Here is a 16,940-nt window from a genome sequence, read left to right as displayed (position 1 = left end):
GTGCGGGCCGGGGGCCGCGGCCATGGTGGAGCGCGCAGACGAAGCGCCGCTGCTCTTCTGGGCCGAGGGCCCCGCCGTGTCGGCGCCGTCGCCCGCGGCCGAGGCGGGCGGCGGGCGGCGGCTCGGCGGCGGCTGGAGCGCGGCTCCGTGGGGCGGCGCGGGGCCGGCGGAGGCGGCGGGGCCGCCGCGGGCGGAGGCGGAGGAGGACCAGATCGTGGCCGTCTTCGTGGTCACCTTCGACCCCCGCACGGGTGAGGGGCGCCGGGGGGGTGGGGGGCTGCGCCGGGGCCTGCAGCGGGCGGGCCTGGGGCTCCCGGTGCCGCTGGCGTAAGATGGATGCGGGGCCGGGGCCGGGCTGCGGGTCCCGCATCCCTCCTCCTGCGGGGACCGCTCCCCCCCGCGCCGCGTCGGAGGGCAGTGTCGCCGGCCCCTGGCGGAGGGCGGCGTGGGGGAGCCGGGCTGCCCCCGCCGGACCCGCCGCGGTGCGCTAGGGCACCGGGGGCCGCGGGGCTTTGCCGGAAACGGAGGATGAGGGGGATGGCGTTTGGGCCCCGTCCCGCTGAGAAGAACTTGTGGCGGGAGGAAGGCGCCGCTCCGGGGAGAGCCGGTGCCCGGGCAGGGACGGGCGTAGCTCCGCTCCGCAGCGGGAACACGGGACCGGGACCGTGGGGACAGCGCTGGGGCACCCCCTGCGCCCCGCACAGCGCCCAGGCCTCGGGCCGAGCCTCTGCACAGCGCTGCCTGGGGGGGCACCAACCTGTTAGCAGCATCCCCGGAGCACCCCTCTCGGCGGCAAGCGGCGATGGCTGGCGGTTATGGCGGGTGTAAATCCGGCAGGCGCGCAGGGCATGGACCCCGGCAGCGGCAGCAGCTCGGCTGTGTGGTTCCTGGTGACCTGTGTGTTTAGAGGCTGGCCTCTGGTGGGACCTCTGGGACGCTTAGTGCTTTAGAGTGGAGTGCTGTGACCCAGGAGGGCAGAGGAGAGGGGCAAGGGAATCTATTTTCTGACTTTCACTGCCATATCCATCTCCCTCAGCGCTGTCGGACCTTGGTGTTGTATCACTTCTTTTACTGACAGGTTATTAATTTCAAGTCTGCACATCAGCGTTTCTGGAAACACCTTAACATTGTTTTCTTGGTCTTGCTGCTGTAGCAGTATCCACAAAACAGGATGTTATGACACAGATAGGAAGTTAGCGCCTGCCTCGCATCTGTCGACACAGGTACTTGTGCTTAGGGCTCTGATGTCCCCAGACAGATCGTTGGGTCTTTTGACTGCCTGGCACCAACCTGGGCTGCAAAGGCCAGAGTGGGGCATAGCTGAAAGTCTTGGTATGATCAGAAAGTTTAGGAGGTAGCTTGGGAGATGCAGAAGCCCTTTTGCATCCAGACCTGGGAGCGAGCACCTCTTTCCTCTGTAGACAGACACTTTCTTAGCAAATCCACAGCAGAAGTACTAGAGGCAGGAAAGCTCTATAAAGCATGGTGGGCTTCTTCAGTGGAAGGGGGAGGTAACCTGACATCATGCTCACAAGAGGGCCCTGATAGTGAAGATTGAATCCCAGTCTTGAACTGAAAGTCCCAAGGAAGTAGTGAAGAGAACAGAGACCCAGGTGTGACGTGCTGTCAGAAATGTACACTGCCAGACAGCATGGCCACTATGTCCTGAAACACCAAACAGCTTTCAAGAAGTTACCCATTTCAGGCTGCACCAGAGAGAGGTGTCTTCAGTCTACAGGTCAGGCTCTTGACTTATCAAAATCCGAAATGAGATTAGATGTCATCTTTCCAACAGGAGATGGAAAGGGGAGGTGTTTCTCATAAGTATCCAAAACATGGAAGAGTCCGGATGACTGCAGCAACAGCAGGTTGTCTTTCAATCTGAGAGCATATGCCTTCTATGAAATGGTGAGATTTTCTTGGTTGGCAGAAAGCTGAGCTTTCTCAGAAGTTTGTCTGAACCAGCTGTTGCTTTGAATGAAGTCCAGGGAAAGTTGGGAAACAGCGCTTCTCACATCTGATGTGCAGTTAATGCTGGGTGTCATCAGCCTTGGAGTAGTCTGTCAAGTCCAGGAAGATTCAGCCTCCTGATGGTATTCAACGTGGATGCTGAATGTAGGACATCAACAAGTGTCAGCTTCACAGGGGGAGGGCGAAGTGCCCTATGGAGGGTGTGGACTTGGGAAAAAGATCTGGAAGCTGTAGTGGTGTGAGCTTGCTAGGTTCAGAAAGGGGATATAGGAATTCCTGGGTCAACCACATCAGATGGCATGAAGGACTTCTCTAATACTCATAAGGGTATCTGGTCCTTGTGTGTGACCTAAAGCAGATCATCCAGTTGTCTGAGCTGGAAACCTGCTTGATCCTGCCCAGGAAAAGTACAGCAGATCCCCATTGGTAGCTTGCTCAGGCACCATCTCTGGTGGTGGCTGGGAGGGTAGTTGTGGCAGGTAATGCCTGCTCAAATACAGGCAAGCAAGTGGGTGAGAGATGTTTTACAGTAGAAGGATGAAGTGGTTACTACGCTAATAAAGAACATGACAGCTTTCTTCCTAAATTTAGACTGGCTTGAAGCAGACAAGCTCACTGTATCTATCAGTTGCATGTGATAAGTTCATGAAAGTAGGTTATGGGGTTGCCAGGCCACTGTTACAGTTTTGGTGTCCCCGGGACTCTGCTGATGCTCGTGCGAGTGGCCAAACATAAGAACCAGAGGCAGCTTCTAAATCAGTGTTGCTGTCCTCACCTCCAGCATGGTGAACCTTGTGGCACGTGAGAAGGAGCTCTTTTCACTGCTGTTACAAAGACAGGTCTTGCACTAATGCAGAAAGTGAACTGTAAATTAAGTGCAGAATGGTGGCAGGCTGGGAGCCAACCATGCCATCTTCTCGCTGCTCCCCGCCCTTTGGAAGTCCCCTCCTTCAGGGAGTGACAAGTTGGGAATGCTCTGACACTTTGTGCACCGGGTCTGTGCAAACACTGCCCCTTAAAGAGCATGGTCACGAGGGGCTTTAACGAGGCTGCTGAATTTCGTAGAGTGGGTGTTTCCTTGGGCAGGTGGCAACAAAAGATCCAACACTCTCGGGCAGCAATGGGGATACATCTGGTAGGTGTGACTTATTTGGCATGAGGTTGGCACGTGTGCTTTCCAAGGCTCCTACTTGTCTTGGGTAAAGTAAGTGGAAAAAAAAAAAATAGGGCAATAAATTTTGCTTTGGGAGGGAGATAAAGGTGAAGCAAAGTCCATGGCCTCATCAACTCTGTCAGATCAGAATAGTCGAAAAGAGGCTGAACCTTCTTAGCCTTTTTTTCTGTGATGGAGATGATGATAGTCAACCTTGCGGAGGTCCCACACAGCCTATTGGCTTAAAGGGTCATGTGAGTAATGGAGGGAGACGAGGAGGGAAGAGAGGGAAGTAATATGTTCTGTACCAGTGGACATGCAAATATTCTGGTTTTCTGTTCCACACTTCTTCCATATAAGAAACGGAGTAGTGCGACAGCTGGATCACACTTCATGCTTCTTGTGTCCTGCCACAACATGGTAGCATTGCACAGCTGGAGACCCTAAAGATCCTGGGAAATATCTAATGGCGAGGAGGGCCAGATGATGCCCACCAAACGCTAGTGCTATCGCCATTTCTGTAAGGATGTGAAAACCCAGGGGAGAGAAAATACAAGAGAGGAAGGACATCCTTAATGTTGCGCCGCAGAAACTGAGAGTGCTGATTCTGACCTGGTCTGGAGCTGGGAGATAGCTCCCAAGAGATCTCCAGATCTGCAGATTTGACTCTCAGTGAAACGACTCGCCTGCTCTCTACTGCTGGGTGACTCTCACTTGGAAAGTTTCCCATGCACACGAGAGCCGCTTTCCGCGCGGGGAAGGGCAATGCTTCCTGTTTTTCTACAACATCGCTCCCTCCTCCTTCCTCCGGTTTCTCGGGCAGGCTGACAGCCGCTATTGCGTCTGGGTGAAGTCTCTCCTTTGTTTGCTCTCCTGTTTCACCAGACCAACTTTCTTAATTTTTTTTTTTACGTCCGTGTTTGTTCTCCTACTGCCACGTCACCTGTACGTTCATAGGGCAAGGTGGCGTGAGGAATGGCCAGGAGCACAGGTGTGGGTTGCTTCCCACAATCCCAGAAAAAAAAAAATAGTTGCACGATATGCAAGTTGGTTTTGTGGTCACGTGTAGGGTAAGGTTCTGTTTCAAGGCATCTTTTCCTTCTCACTGCTGCAGAACAGACATTGTTTGGGCCATGTCCACTTCAACACCTCTGTAGTGGATGTTATACCTGACAGTAGTGTTTGTGACTAAACTGAACAAAGTCAAACAGTTTCCTTTGCTTGATGGCGCTCTTGTGTATTGATCTATTAATCTATAGGTAATGACCAATAAGTGATTCTCTGCAATGCAAGACTTAAAAGCGGATCTGGCTTTAAACATAATTTTGTGGTTAAGAGACAACAGTTTCAAGAGTTGACTTCCTCACTCTTTCAAGGAAGGGTCTTGTGCCTTTAAAAAGAAAGCCAAACACACACACAAAAATCCCAAAACAACAAAAGCCAACATCTATATATAATATGCAAAACCTACAGGGGCCCGCGCAGGCTGACATGATGTCACTGGCTTTCTCTGCCAGCCTTTCACACGCCTCAGAGGCGAAGATGCTTTACAGCAGAGCTCTGTGGTTTCGTGTGTGATTGCACAGAGCTGTGCTCGAGGTCACGAGGCTGCCACTGCTCCCCAGCCAGCCCGGCTTTGTGGGAGAGGTCTACTTGTGGATAGTTGGATGCAAAACTTCTCCTGTTGCCACGCTTAACGCTGCTGCTTTTCTGAAGTCCTTGCTAGGCAGGTTGGGGGAGGTCTGCTGAATACAGTATCTATGTGAGAAGAAAAATAGCCTATTTAAATGTCAGTAGCTAAGCCCAATTCCTGTGCGAGAGTGCATGCATATACTTGTGCAGTATGAGTAATAAGACAAAAGACAGGCTTCAGAAGTGCGGCCTCATATTTAAATATCTCTAAAAGTCTCAGCTGAGTGTAAGGCCCTTCCAAAGGTACACTGTCTGTGCAAGCACAGCTGGGGTGCTTACCCTAAAGGGCGGCAGAAGGACTGTACCGGTAGAAAGCATCTTTGTACTGCATCTGCCATTGCATTATACTGAAGAATATTTGTTTGCTTTGTTTTTAAAACTAAGCCACATTACTTCAAATGATGTTGCTGTGGGCAGACTGACAGAGAACAGAAACTCAGTGGGTAAACCTGGACCATATCTCGGTGCAGTGGGAGTGTCCAGATGAGCAGGTTACACTCTGAAATGCTGGCATGGGAGAGTGTGAGAAGTCCCCCTTTTTTGTCCGTGGTAAACTTGCAAGTGGCAGAGCAGGATTTCATTGGGGGACTTCTTGTGACTTCTCTGATATCAGATCTGTTCCAGGATCAGGCTCATCAGGTGGCCTTTTCCACTGAACAACTCCATGCTTTCTGGCTGGGTTGGCAGGTGACAGATGTTTGCTAATCTTGATCTACCTTGTAATTTATGTGCTTTTTTGTTTGGTTATTCTAGCATGCACAAACATGTTGCAGTGCTTGGGTCACCTCAGCCTCCATATGAAGCTTCAGCTAACTCCTCCTGCCCTAAACAAAATATGAGAGATTCCAGGGAAGTTGTGATGACTGGGATGCTGGCTTAGGGGTTCCTGTTTGACCAGCCCTGCCAAGCACAGGCAAAAGCCAATATTGATGGTGGTATGAGCTATTGCAGAAACTCATCCTAAAGAGCAGCAGTCTGTACTTTGGGTTCTTCCTATATCGGATGCTCGTGTAGACAGCCTGAGTGGAACAGGGTTAATACCACAGCTTGTCCACTGTCTGGTAAAATTGTAGCTGCTCTGTGGTTAAGCTTATAAAGGATAAATCCACAAAATAGCACTAGCTTCAGAAACGACTCCAGAAGTCCTGCAATATCTGGGTGTTGTGCTGCAACAAGTAATGTTTGCAAGAGATGTGAGGAGTACAGTATGTCAGCTACTGTCTGTGACAATTTAGTATTTCAGGAGTTGCATTAGTGCACTGTTACTGGCATCCCAGTGATGTAAAAGCAACAACTTTCTGTTGCTGGTGTTTGTCCTTTAGAAATGAGTACTGTGTTCAAGTTTACCCAAATAAATTTGCTTCTCTGCAGGCAACATGGTGGAGTGGTGTTTACCCCAAGATATTGATTTGGAAGGTGTAGAATTCAAATCCATGGCAAGCGGGTCCCACAAAATCCAGTCAGATTTCATGTGAGTACGTCTGAGCTGTATTACCTCATCTCTTGGCCATACATCTACACCACCATCCCTTCATTCAGAACATGCAAGAAGAGTATCGTTTATGAAGTTAAGTTCCTGCATAAATGTGCTGCTAAACTGTATCTAGCTGAGACAAAGATACTCTTCAGATACTCATGTCAACATCGTATCAAGTACCAGCTAGCTGTGGGGATCTGCGGTAACAGCTTGGGCTGTGGAGGCCACTGGTGAATGGGGCAGGCCAGTTCTCAGTGGTGTGCAAATTTTAATGCATATTGGGCAAATCATACTGCGCTGCCACTATTGGGACTGTCAGCAGAGGCCTGGGGTGAAGGGGAAAGAATGGCAGAACTGAAATGGGAAGATTTTGAGGGAACTGGACTTAGGAAAAGGTTCTTAATTCTGCCAGTGCTCTTGGATCCTTTAAATGTCGTGATAAACAGTCCTTGCTCACTTTCTTCTTTGCTAGCTGCTTCCTTCAGTGGAAAGACAAGCTAGGAATTTTCTGCATTCCCATCCTTTTATTAACCCAGTGTTGCAATGCAGCAATGTTTTGCAATGAATCACAGTGTAACAATTCCTTTTGGTGAGGAATAACAGTTACTTTCTCAAAGGCATGTGAAATGAACCCTTGCACTCAACTAGAGTATGCTTCAATGTTCTGGCACCCAAAATAACAACAAGGTAGCTGGACTGTACTCAGAACTTTGTGCACTGCGGGCTTTTTTTCTTCCTTGGAAGAAGGGCCCGGCATTGACTGGGTCTTGCATCCTCTGTTGGTCTGCCTTCCAAGTTCTTTCCTTTCTTGCGTTCCTTACCAGCCTGTGATGTGGCTCATAGGGGCTTTAGTGGGAACTCCTGGGAACTCTTGCCTTAAATGTCCTGTCATCTTCCTGAGAAGACTAGCACACCCAAGGCCTGTCCTCAGCCCTTGCATAGCAGGGTGGGATTTGACAGCATTCCTTAAAGAAGGAACTGTGTTCCCAAATCAGTATTTTTAGCAGTCAGTTACCTATCTTTCTTCATTTCTTTTCCCTCTTTTTAACATTAACCCTTCTGTCAAACGTTTGTCTCCAGTTATTTCCGGAAAGGGCTCTGTTTTGGCCTGGCCTGCTTTGCCAACATGCCCGTGGAGAGTGAGTTAGAGCGTGGTGCCCGCATGAAGTCTGTGGGAATTCTCTCTCCTTCCTACACCCTGCTGTATAGGTACATGCACTTCCTGGAGAACCAGGTCAGGTAAGTTCCCTTGGGAATGGGACTGGCCACTCCCCACCTGGGAGAGGTAACGTTGCCTCGATGGAGAGCGGTTTTGGGTGTGAGTGAGAATTTGGCTACAACGCTGAGGTATGACTTCCTTGAATGACTACTTCTCCAGAAAGAGTTTCAGGTTCACAACAGGAAGGAGACAAGGAACTGATTAACAGCAGTCTGTTCATTGCCAACAGGCTAGTCAAATACTTATTTTGTGTGGATGTAAGTGTCAAGGGGAGAGTTGAGAGGACAAGTCTCCTTTTCTCCTTCTGAAAACCATTTTACTAAGGGCTCACAAGAGACTTCTAAACCTACAGTGGTGATCCTGGCTAGGTGTGTGCTTCAGCTGTGTTGGGTGGGCCTGGCAGGGAAAATGGTGATGGTGGAAGGGAAAGCTGTTCCTACCTGAGCAGACTTAAAATGGGGTCAGTACTATGCAGACATTGGCTCGCTGTCTGCTTCAGTCCTGCCTGTGTTCCCTGGCTGCTCTGAAAGCTGGTGTTGCTCCTGACGCTTCGGCTGCCCTTCTGGCTAAGTCTGTGCCACTGAGGCACCTAGGGCTCCTGTGCTAGCTGGGAAAGCAGATGTTGGCTGGGGGCAAGGCACTAAATCAGTAGAGTCTGGAGACAATACAGATCTCCCCTTTTTTCCTTTCTTTTCCAGACACCAGCTGGAGATGCCAGGGCACTACTCCCATCTAGAAGCATTCTATGATGACAAGAAAGGAGTTCTCCCTGATAGCAAGGGCACCCCCAACTCTCAGCAACCTGTTCACTGGCTGCCGTCCATCCACAGATACATGTACCCAGAGATGAAGGTGAGGCAGGTGCTCTGAGGCTTGCAGGAATGGGCAATGTGCTGCTGCTCCTTGCTGGTGTCTCATACTTTATATAAGCAGTCACTCCAGCGTTTTGTAGGCTGCTTTAGATAAGATTTTGTTACTTGGACTGTTACAAGCTGCAGTTCTCTGTCATTGCTGTGTGCTGGTCTTGCTCCCACATTTAGACTTAGCATCTGTGCATGTGTCCCTGTTTCACCTCTGAGCTGTTTTCTTCCCTTTCCCTCCACCTGCAGATCACACACCCTGCTGGCTGCATGTCTCAGTTCATCAAATTCTTTGGTGAGCAGATCCTTGTCCTCTGGAAGTTTGCCCTGCTGCGCAAGCGCATATTGATATTTTCACCACCCCCAGTTGGAGTTGTCTGCTATAGAGGTATGTTTCCAGGGACACTGCAGAGCTCTGATCTAGTAGGCTGAAGCACTGCAGAAATGCCTGTGGGTACTGAGGGGATAGACGCCATGCAGGTCTTCAAAAACCATCACAACCATTCCTTGTGAAGATACCCTTCAGCCTACGCTTACCTATTTCCTACAAAATGCTTTTCTTCAGGCCTTTCAGGTAAGGACCTACTGGCATTGTCAAACACAGTTCCTGTCAGCACAGGACAGTAAGAGTGCTGAATGAATTCGTGGAATCTAGAACTTGGGATTCCTATGGGAGAACTGACTATTTCCTACCCAAAACAGGATGTCCCCACTTGACAAGTTCTGGTGTTCAGGAGCATTTCAAAGCTCTAACCATTGTTTTCATAGAAGTGTGCGAGAGAACTGAGTGAGTGGGGTCCAGAACACCCTTGAGGGAATACTGAAAGCATCTCAGGATGTACTTCTCTTGTCTGCAGTGTACTGCTGCTGTTGCCTTGCCAATGTTTCTCTGCCTGGTCTTGGAGGAACTGTCCCAGAGTCCAAACCATTCTTCTATGTGAATGTGGCAGACATAGAAATGCTGGAGACAGAAGTATCATATGTGGCCTGTAAGTATGATGGATTAGGTGTGACGTTTTTAACTTCAGGCTGCAAAATGTCTTGAGACACCAGACTGTGGAATAAAACTGATGAGAAATAGGATGTGCATGGAATGACTAACTATGAAAGCAGGAGAGAACAGTTGGTCTGCTGGGAAAGCAACATGCTGCTCTGAAAGTCTTCTTGGATTTTGGCAGGTACAACAGAAAAGATCTTTGAGGAGAAACGGGATCTCTATGATGTCTATGTGGACAACCAGAATGTGAAGACGCATCATGAGCATCTGCAACCACTCCTGAAAATTAACAATGCTGACAAGGAGAAGTACCGACGGCTCAATGACCAGAGGTAATAATGGACATCTGGGTGGTCCTGGTCCTGACAGGGGAGAGCAGTGTGATATAAAGAGTACACTGCTGCTTTGCGCTTTCCTTCTTGTCTCAGTATTTTCAAAGTTTCCCACTGCTTCAGCTCATCTCTTTGAGATGCTGGTTCCACTGTAGCTGACTGGTATGAGAGCCCCTGGGCACCCTGCACACATACAGTCACTCTGCCAGTGAGCTGATGGAGCAGATAGAAGGCAGGAAGAGAAGCAGAGGTTGTCACTCACCATCAGTTCACCACTGATCAGTAACAAAACTGAAAACCGGCTGCTTTCTAGTCCAGTGCCTTATAAAGACTACCCTGTTGCCTCAGATATTGGGGCGACATTGTTAAGTCTAATTGGTCTCCAAAAAATGGATGTGAAGTTTTTAGTTGTAAACCTTGTCTTCTCATAATGCTTTGAGGTTCACTGTAGGTATGTGCAATTAATCTGTCTCCCTTCTCTCAGGCAGATGTTAATGTATTCTCAAGAGGTGGGTGAGGACTGTAGCTCCTGTGAAGAGGACCTTTTCATCTTGTGAGTGGCTACCTCTAATACTTAGTTGGTCACCGTTAGGTTTAGGGAGCCTCTTTCACTGATTTCATGTTGCACTGGTTTGGCACATTATGAAACACCATGGTTAACGTAATTCCATAGTCAGCCGTCTTCCTCTAGGGATGAAAGAACCAAACTGGCTCTTCCTCTTCAGATCATCATTTGAGAAGCCAAATGCAGCCATATTAGTCTCCACTGGGGTCTCTTAAGTGCTGGGAGGGAGAAGGAATTTTAAAAACACAATTAGAAATGCAAGAATCCCCTCCCATTTTTGAAAACATAAGCACCATAGGACTTTTCATGCCAGAACATTTGGCTCAGGAAAGGATAGTGTCTGTGGGAAGCAGGCAGTGTACCGTGCTGGGGGAGGTACAGTGCGGAGATAAGACCTGCGTGTGAAGGACTGGCCCATTGATGTGGCTGGCTTTGTACTTGGCAAACAGCGGATCCAGAACTGGGTGTAGTGCCTGAGGTACAGAATTAGATGAAAGCCTCCACCACCTTCACTGCCTGTTGCTATTGTTCACAGTCTGCAGCAGGTGAGAAGTAATGGGGTGAAACTGTGTGAAGGGCTGTCAGGGCAGAGCTCTGATCGTTGAGCCGCGCAGATGTAGTCAGAGCTCTTTATGAGCAGCCTTACACGTTCCTAGGAAAGCACTAGTAAAGCAGTAGCTCTCAGTAGCACAGCAGCTGCTGTGTTCTGCACCAGCAATGGGGAACTTATTTACCCAGTGGCTTGCTAGATGGATGACAAGTTTCCTCCTTTGCATTATGGGAGCTATAGGTCTGGTGTACCCACTTGGTTACCACAAAGTACACATTAGCTGATAACGTGGCTTGCTTCTGAGGATGCAATGCCTACCATAAATCAGCCGGACAGAAGCACTGCTGTAAACTAAAAATTACTGCTTTATCTGTTTATTCTGGGTCATCCATAGGGTGGATGGAAAGCTACTACAACATCACCTAAGAAGGTGGGATCTATGATTCAAGGGGGTTAAATGCAGTTCTGGGGCTCTGCTGCCTGTTTGGTAAATATGCTATCTTTTTTGGGGGCCCAGTGCCATCACCTTAGCTGACTTTATCCTATAGGTTTTTCATGGAGCAGAACAACCGCATATTTCAGACGCTGATGGAGGTGTCAGCCAGCCAGGACAAGACGCTGACAGCTGACCACGCACGAGGCATGGGCCTGGATCCCCAAGGGGATCGAAGTTTCCTTATGGACCTGCTGGAAGTGTATGGCATTGATGTTATGCTAGTCATTGACAACCCCTGCTGCACTTAAACCAAGGGCAAGAGAGATGGGGAGCAAAGATCACTTTTTAAAGACTACCAGACATTGCTTAGGAGGATCACTGGAACTCACCACAGCCACTGGACGGATCTCATTTTATTTAATAACTTTATATGGAGAGTATTTATAATTTTAAAACAAAATGTGATGATTTTTTTTTTTTCCCTCCTCTACTTCCCAAAGAGTACCTGCTCCAGGCTTTGTTTTGTTTTGTCTCCCTTTCTCTTTTGTGGTTTTTTTGATTTCCTTTAGATAGGACCAGTGGCACCTTTGCACCAATCCTCACTGTTGCCAGTGATAGCTAGGCTTTGGCCTAGCCTGGATACCTGAGGGCTGAAGACTTCAGGAAAGCACTTTGTCTGATGGGGACCAATGTGAAATGCTGTCGCTGAGCTCTCAAGAGTTGACTGGAAAACCCTCCTATCATCCCCTCTTCCACTTGGGGACCGAAGAGAGCTTCAGCACAGGCTGATAGTGGCCCAGTCTCATAAAACACCTGCCCTACCATGTTTATTGGTGGGCACAGTTAAACCAATGATAAAAAACCAGGACTCCTTTAAATATCCCCCACCAACTTTTAGGAGCTAAGTTGGAATAAAGCCACCCTTCCTCATCAATGGCAGAAGCAAGTCTGGGATAAGGGGGTGCTACAGGATCTTATGACTTTGCTTACCAGAGCAGCACCGTTTCACTTCCAGCATTTGAGGTGGTATAAACTGGCAAAGACTATACCTACCTATCTCATAGCTGGAGAAGAGCACCATCTCTACTTAATCCCTCCTACCGCTTCCTCTGGTTTTTAGTTGCATCACAGCTGCTGTTTTGGTTTAAGATCTTCAAACCAGCAAGATGGTCTCCCATTTAACAGGGACCAACATCACTGAGCCACCTTGCAGTCACTATGTTTTCCAGCCTCAGCTCAGATGGTGCTGAGCTGGACTGGGTTGATTAAGTATGCTTTAACTAATGTCACTAGCCCTTCCTTTGTAGCAGATAGTACTTGTCACTCCTTTGCTTTAACACTGCTTTCCTCCTTTTGTCGACCAGCCTTTAGCACTGCCTGCTGCTGTCTTTGGCTTTCAGTGTAAGAGAGCGAGCAGTATGTAACCTTTCAGCTGGAATGGTTTCGCAGTTCACAAGAGGTTCCCTTGGAGTTTGGTGTTCTTAACTGGCACAGCTGCTAGAAGCAATGTCTACCAGCAAGCCTTTTTTCTCCTGGGCAGAGAAGCTGTAGAAGCAGATGAACAGTTTCTTATTCATGTGCTGTGAAAAGAATAGGATTCAGTTCATGAAGGACCAGTAGTTACTTCCAGAAAGGCTATCCCAGTAAAGAGTAATCCCTTCACCATGTGAAATCCAAGAATGGTACTGTAGGTTCTAGGTGTGATATGCTGCTTCACGCAAAATTCTTCAGCCAGTAGTAGCATCAGCTTTAAGCCAACTGTTCTTCCTGAACTGTGGCTATAGCTAATTAGTTGCTGCTTCTACTGTAACAGACTCCAGTACCCTTGGAGCCTTTCTGCAGTTTGTAGAAATGCAAACTGTAGCTGATGTATCCATTTATCCTAGCGTTTTAGAGGATGAGACAGAGCCTGTACCACCAAAGTCTCACCTGCTAATTCTTTTTAAAACAGGTGAAGCAAATGTTCTCCAAGTAGACCCTCTGTGAATTGTCTCCTCTGGAAGGAAGGAGGCTGGCATGTCCTGTTTTTCCTTGAAGGCTGTCTTATCTGCAGCAAAGGGGTAGTTTTGCTTGCTGTGGATTCAGAGGATTTAGTGAGGTGTGGGATCAGGGGCCTCACAAGGCTTATTGCACAGTTCATTCGTAGGACCTTCAGCGTATTACGTTCCTGTGATCTGCCTGTCTCTGAGCAGCTGTTCCCCTGCCTGCTTTTTCAGGGCTTTGGATGTTTTTGTACAGGAGAAAACATGCTGCTGCTTGTATTGCTGGTTGCTCACAACTGTAATGTAATCATCCTTAGAAGGTTGGGGGAAAAAATGGAGAAAGAGGAAAAACCCAGATCTGAGTATCATTTAATGGAAAGACCAGTCTCACTTCCTTAAGAAAAGGCTTTGGTTTTAAACTGACACCTCTAGCATGAAAGTGACCCACAATCTCCATGCTTTTTTCTAACTTTCACTTAGTTTTAACATGCTGTCTGCAGTGAAGACCCCTGAGGAAGTATAGCTGGCACTGTATTGCTGTCACTTACTTGACTTCCTTCAGATATAAAAAAAGGAACTGAAACTAGCCTAGCAATTCTTCCTCTTTCTTGAAGGTTTGCTACAGTTCAGCTGTGGTCAGCTGTTAATAACTTTCTATTCTCTTTGATGTCAGTAGTTCTTTTGCTGAACTGAACAGAAACAAACCTTTAATCTGTCATTGAAATTTTACAACCTCTGCAGTCAGAGGCTTTCGAAGACCCTGCGTTAGAGCGCTGTGTTCACAAGCTGTCAGCACATGAGGTCTACCAGACAGCACTGATAGAGCCCACTGAGCAGAACCTCCCGCAATTACTATTTGATGTTTATTGAACCTCTGCTTTCCAGAAACTACATCTTCAGTTGCTAGCAGTAGGTTGATGAAGAAGCATCAAAGCAAGCAGATTAGTGTAAAAGTAGCATCCACACTGCATCCCAGTTGGATGGCTACAGCCCATTTTGTTCTTCTGTGTAATTTTGTTTCTCTGCAGCCTCCCTTGGCAAGTGACTGCTACAAGTCAGACAGTTGTAAGACAGAAAACTGAACAGAGACTTCTCTCTCTCCTAACCCTTCCTTGTTTGATTCACTGCAAAAGAACTTCCCCCCTGCACTCTCCTTTTCTAATAGACATTGCTTTTATTGTTGTCACATGTGGAAAATCCTTGATAAATGGGTATGTAATACAAACAAATGGCTACAGCTTGGGACATGAAGGCTTCTTCAGCAGGCTGTTTTCATTTGGAACCAATTTAACTGAATAGTATCTTTCCAGGAGATAACATAATTCAAGGTAAAACAGTTAAGTGCAGACATTTAAAATCCCCTCTTTGACACTTAATAGTTGCTTTTTTGAATACTAGCAGCTGGGAGACAGTTACTTGGTGTATTTTGAATTAAAAGAGGGAGGGAAGTGTGGCATAAGGTAGGATATTGCTGATTACCCTAAAATCCTCTTCTCCATTTGAAGTACTTTGCCTTTACAGTGGTGCCTTTAATTTCTTTGGTGTGATGCCTCTGGTCAGTCGCTTGTGATCAGAGCCCAGGTTGAATGGTGGTTACAGTAACCATGTATATCCTGTGCCCTGCTAGACAGAGTCTGGTATGTGTGTTCCTTCTAACACCCAAGTCATAGTATAGCCATTGCAGGTTCTCAGTTGGTACTTGCTTGAGTTTAAACAGGGGAGCAAGAGCTTCATAATTGCATCTTAAGTTGCACTAAAAATGTATAATCAAATAATGAATTATTACTATCTGGATTGCAGGTAAAGCTTGGAAGAGAAATAAAAGCTAGGTTTTAAGTCTGAACAAGGGATACCATGCCAGACACTTAAATCATGCAAAAGTCTTCTCACTGCAAGGTTAGGCCAAGCTGCACAGAGCCAAGTACAACCAAGAACTGAAACAGATACTAGGATAAAGGCATTTTACTGAATTAGAGTTCAGATTTGTCTTAGAGACATACTAATACCTTCTTTTCTACAAAATATTAAGTAGTTACTCCAGTGTATGGTAGAGCCAATGGTCATGGCTGTCACAGGAGATGAGCTCACCTATCCAGTATCCTTAAGGGCAGAAGAAAGTTCCATCACCTTTTCAAGATAAAGTAGCTTACTGTACAGCTTATTCTGTAAAGCAGTGTTACTGTGATACTGCTTCCATTTTAAGAACTGCCAAAGTTAATGGGCAAAAAACTAGGAGTAGCAGTGTCCCTCTTGGTGACAGACTATGCAAGGGACAGGCATGCTTTGCTCTGGGAAGGGGAGGGCAAGAGCACTCTGTCCTAATGCAAGCTAGGTACAAAGCATGCATACTAACCCAAATTCTCTCATCATAGCTATTACTTCTAAGTTAAATTGCTGTCTTGTTTCTGTCCCCCCCTGCAAAGCTAGTGGTCTAGTGATGACGGGAGAAGACAACACACATGTCTTTTGTGAGGGACTGGAATGTACTGACTTAACAGAATATGTCTGTCTACAACAGAGGGTACTAAATGCCTGTGAGCCAGGATTTTAGGTCCTCGTTAATGCAACATGCAACTCAAATGGGAAGGTTTAATCATGGTTAAAATAAACAGGTGCCTTGGGCTGGTCCATCATTAGGTTGTTATCCTTCTTTCTCATTTATGTTGCAGTATTTTAAGCCCTTCTAGACTGGACTGTAAGTTGAAGCCAGGGTAAGTGTTTTCATGAGTGGGACCTAGGATTCTACTCCTGCTTCCTGTCTTGAAGTTCACACAAAGAAAATTGCTTGTCTTGCTGTCAGACAGAAACATGAGAACTGAGTCCTCTCCTCAACACTGTAGATAGTGGGTTCAGCCCCTGCTTATTTTATGTAATGTTTTCCTCACACCTCCCTCTGAATGTTGCAATTCAGAGGTCTAGAACCACCCCATACTGGAAGACCTCTGAACTGCAGAGGAAGGGGAAGAATGACTTCAATGGTAGTTATACAAGCTAATCAACTTATGCTGATATGAATATTTAAATATCAGTCTGTGTCTCAGATGATCTTTGGTACTTCAACATCAGAACAGCATTAACAATACCAATTCTGAAGGGAGCTCTTGGTTACCCTCAAGCAAGGAATCACATTGTAATGGGAGCTGTGTGTCTGATACTATGGCAGAGAATGAGTCATTTTCCCTGTAAAATGGTACAGGTGACCCATAAGCTAGTTCTTATCATCTTGCCCCTTGCAGCAGGCTGGTTGTAGTTCTAACAGCTCTGATGTTGTTTGCATCTTGCAGATGTGTGGTTGCTCCCATAAGCCTGTGGCTGTGTAGAGAAACTGCTTACTAAAACATGGGTATTTTTTAATACAATTAAAGCTTACCTTTTTGAAATGGCTGCTGCTGCCTTGTCTTTCCTGCCACTTGAGGAAAAAAAAACACTGCTGATTTTATTACAGAAGCATCAGCTTGAGGAAGAACTCAGTTGGTGAGAACTGCCCCGACTCTGAATGAGCCAGTGGCTGCAGAGCAACGTTCCAGGTGTCTCTGTGGCAAGCAAAAAGAGCAGAGCACAGCCAACATGTTCCTTGGAGAATGACTCAGAGGTCCACTGGGCACTCTTAATTGCTGCAGATCAAAAGAAAGCAAGCACAACACAGGCCCTATCACCAGCGTAACTGTTAAAAAGAACTAGCAGGCTTCTACTCCCCTAGATCTTG

At 47.3% G+C, this 16,940-nt stretch overlaps 1 protein-coding gene across 1 annotated transcript; it reads left to right on the top strand.

Moving 5' to 3' along the window:
• On the top strand, positions 1-16,618 carry DENND11 (DENN domain containing 11). Its single transcript, XM_074826008.1, has 9 exons — positions 1-251; positions 6,188-6,287; positions 7,374-7,532; positions 8,211-8,364; positions 8,622-8,760; positions 9,230-9,361; positions 9,551-9,701; positions 10,186-10,254; positions 11,365-16,618. The coding sequence occupies exons 1-9, from the start codon at positions 23-25 to the stop codon at positions 11,558-11,560; spliced, it is 1,329 nt and encodes a 442-aa protein (XP_074682109.1). The 5' UTR covers positions 1-22; the 3' UTR covers positions 11,561-16,618.
• The last annotated feature ends 322 nt before the right edge of the window (positions 16,619-16,940 follow it).

Source organism: Strix aluco, chromosome 5 (genome assembly GCF_031877795.1).
Source record: "Strix aluco isolate bStrAlu1 chromosome 5, bStrAlu1.hap1, whole genome shotgun sequence".
NCBI lineage: Eukaryota > Metazoa > Chordata > Aves > Strigiformes > Strigidae > Strix > Strix aluco.
Note: the sequence above shows the minus strand (reverse complement) of the source record. Positions and strands in the feature narration are given on the sequence as shown.

What these genes read in the sequence shown, in the direction of transcription:
- DENND11 (XM_074826008.1), top strand. Translation starts at nt 23, where the DNA reads ATGGTGGAGCGCGCAGACGAAGCGCCGCTGCTCTTCTGGGCCGAGGGC. An exon ending in TGGAGTTGTCTGCTATAGAG is followed by an intron (nt 8,761 to 9,229) that starts GTATGTTTCCAG and finishes TCTTGTCTGCAG; the next exon opens with TGTACTGCTGCTGTTGCCTT. An exon ending in GAAGAGGACCTTTTCATCTT is followed by an intron (nt 10,255 to 11,364) that starts GTGAGTGGCTAC and finishes TTTATCCTATAG; the next exon opens with GTTTTTCATGGAGCAGAACA.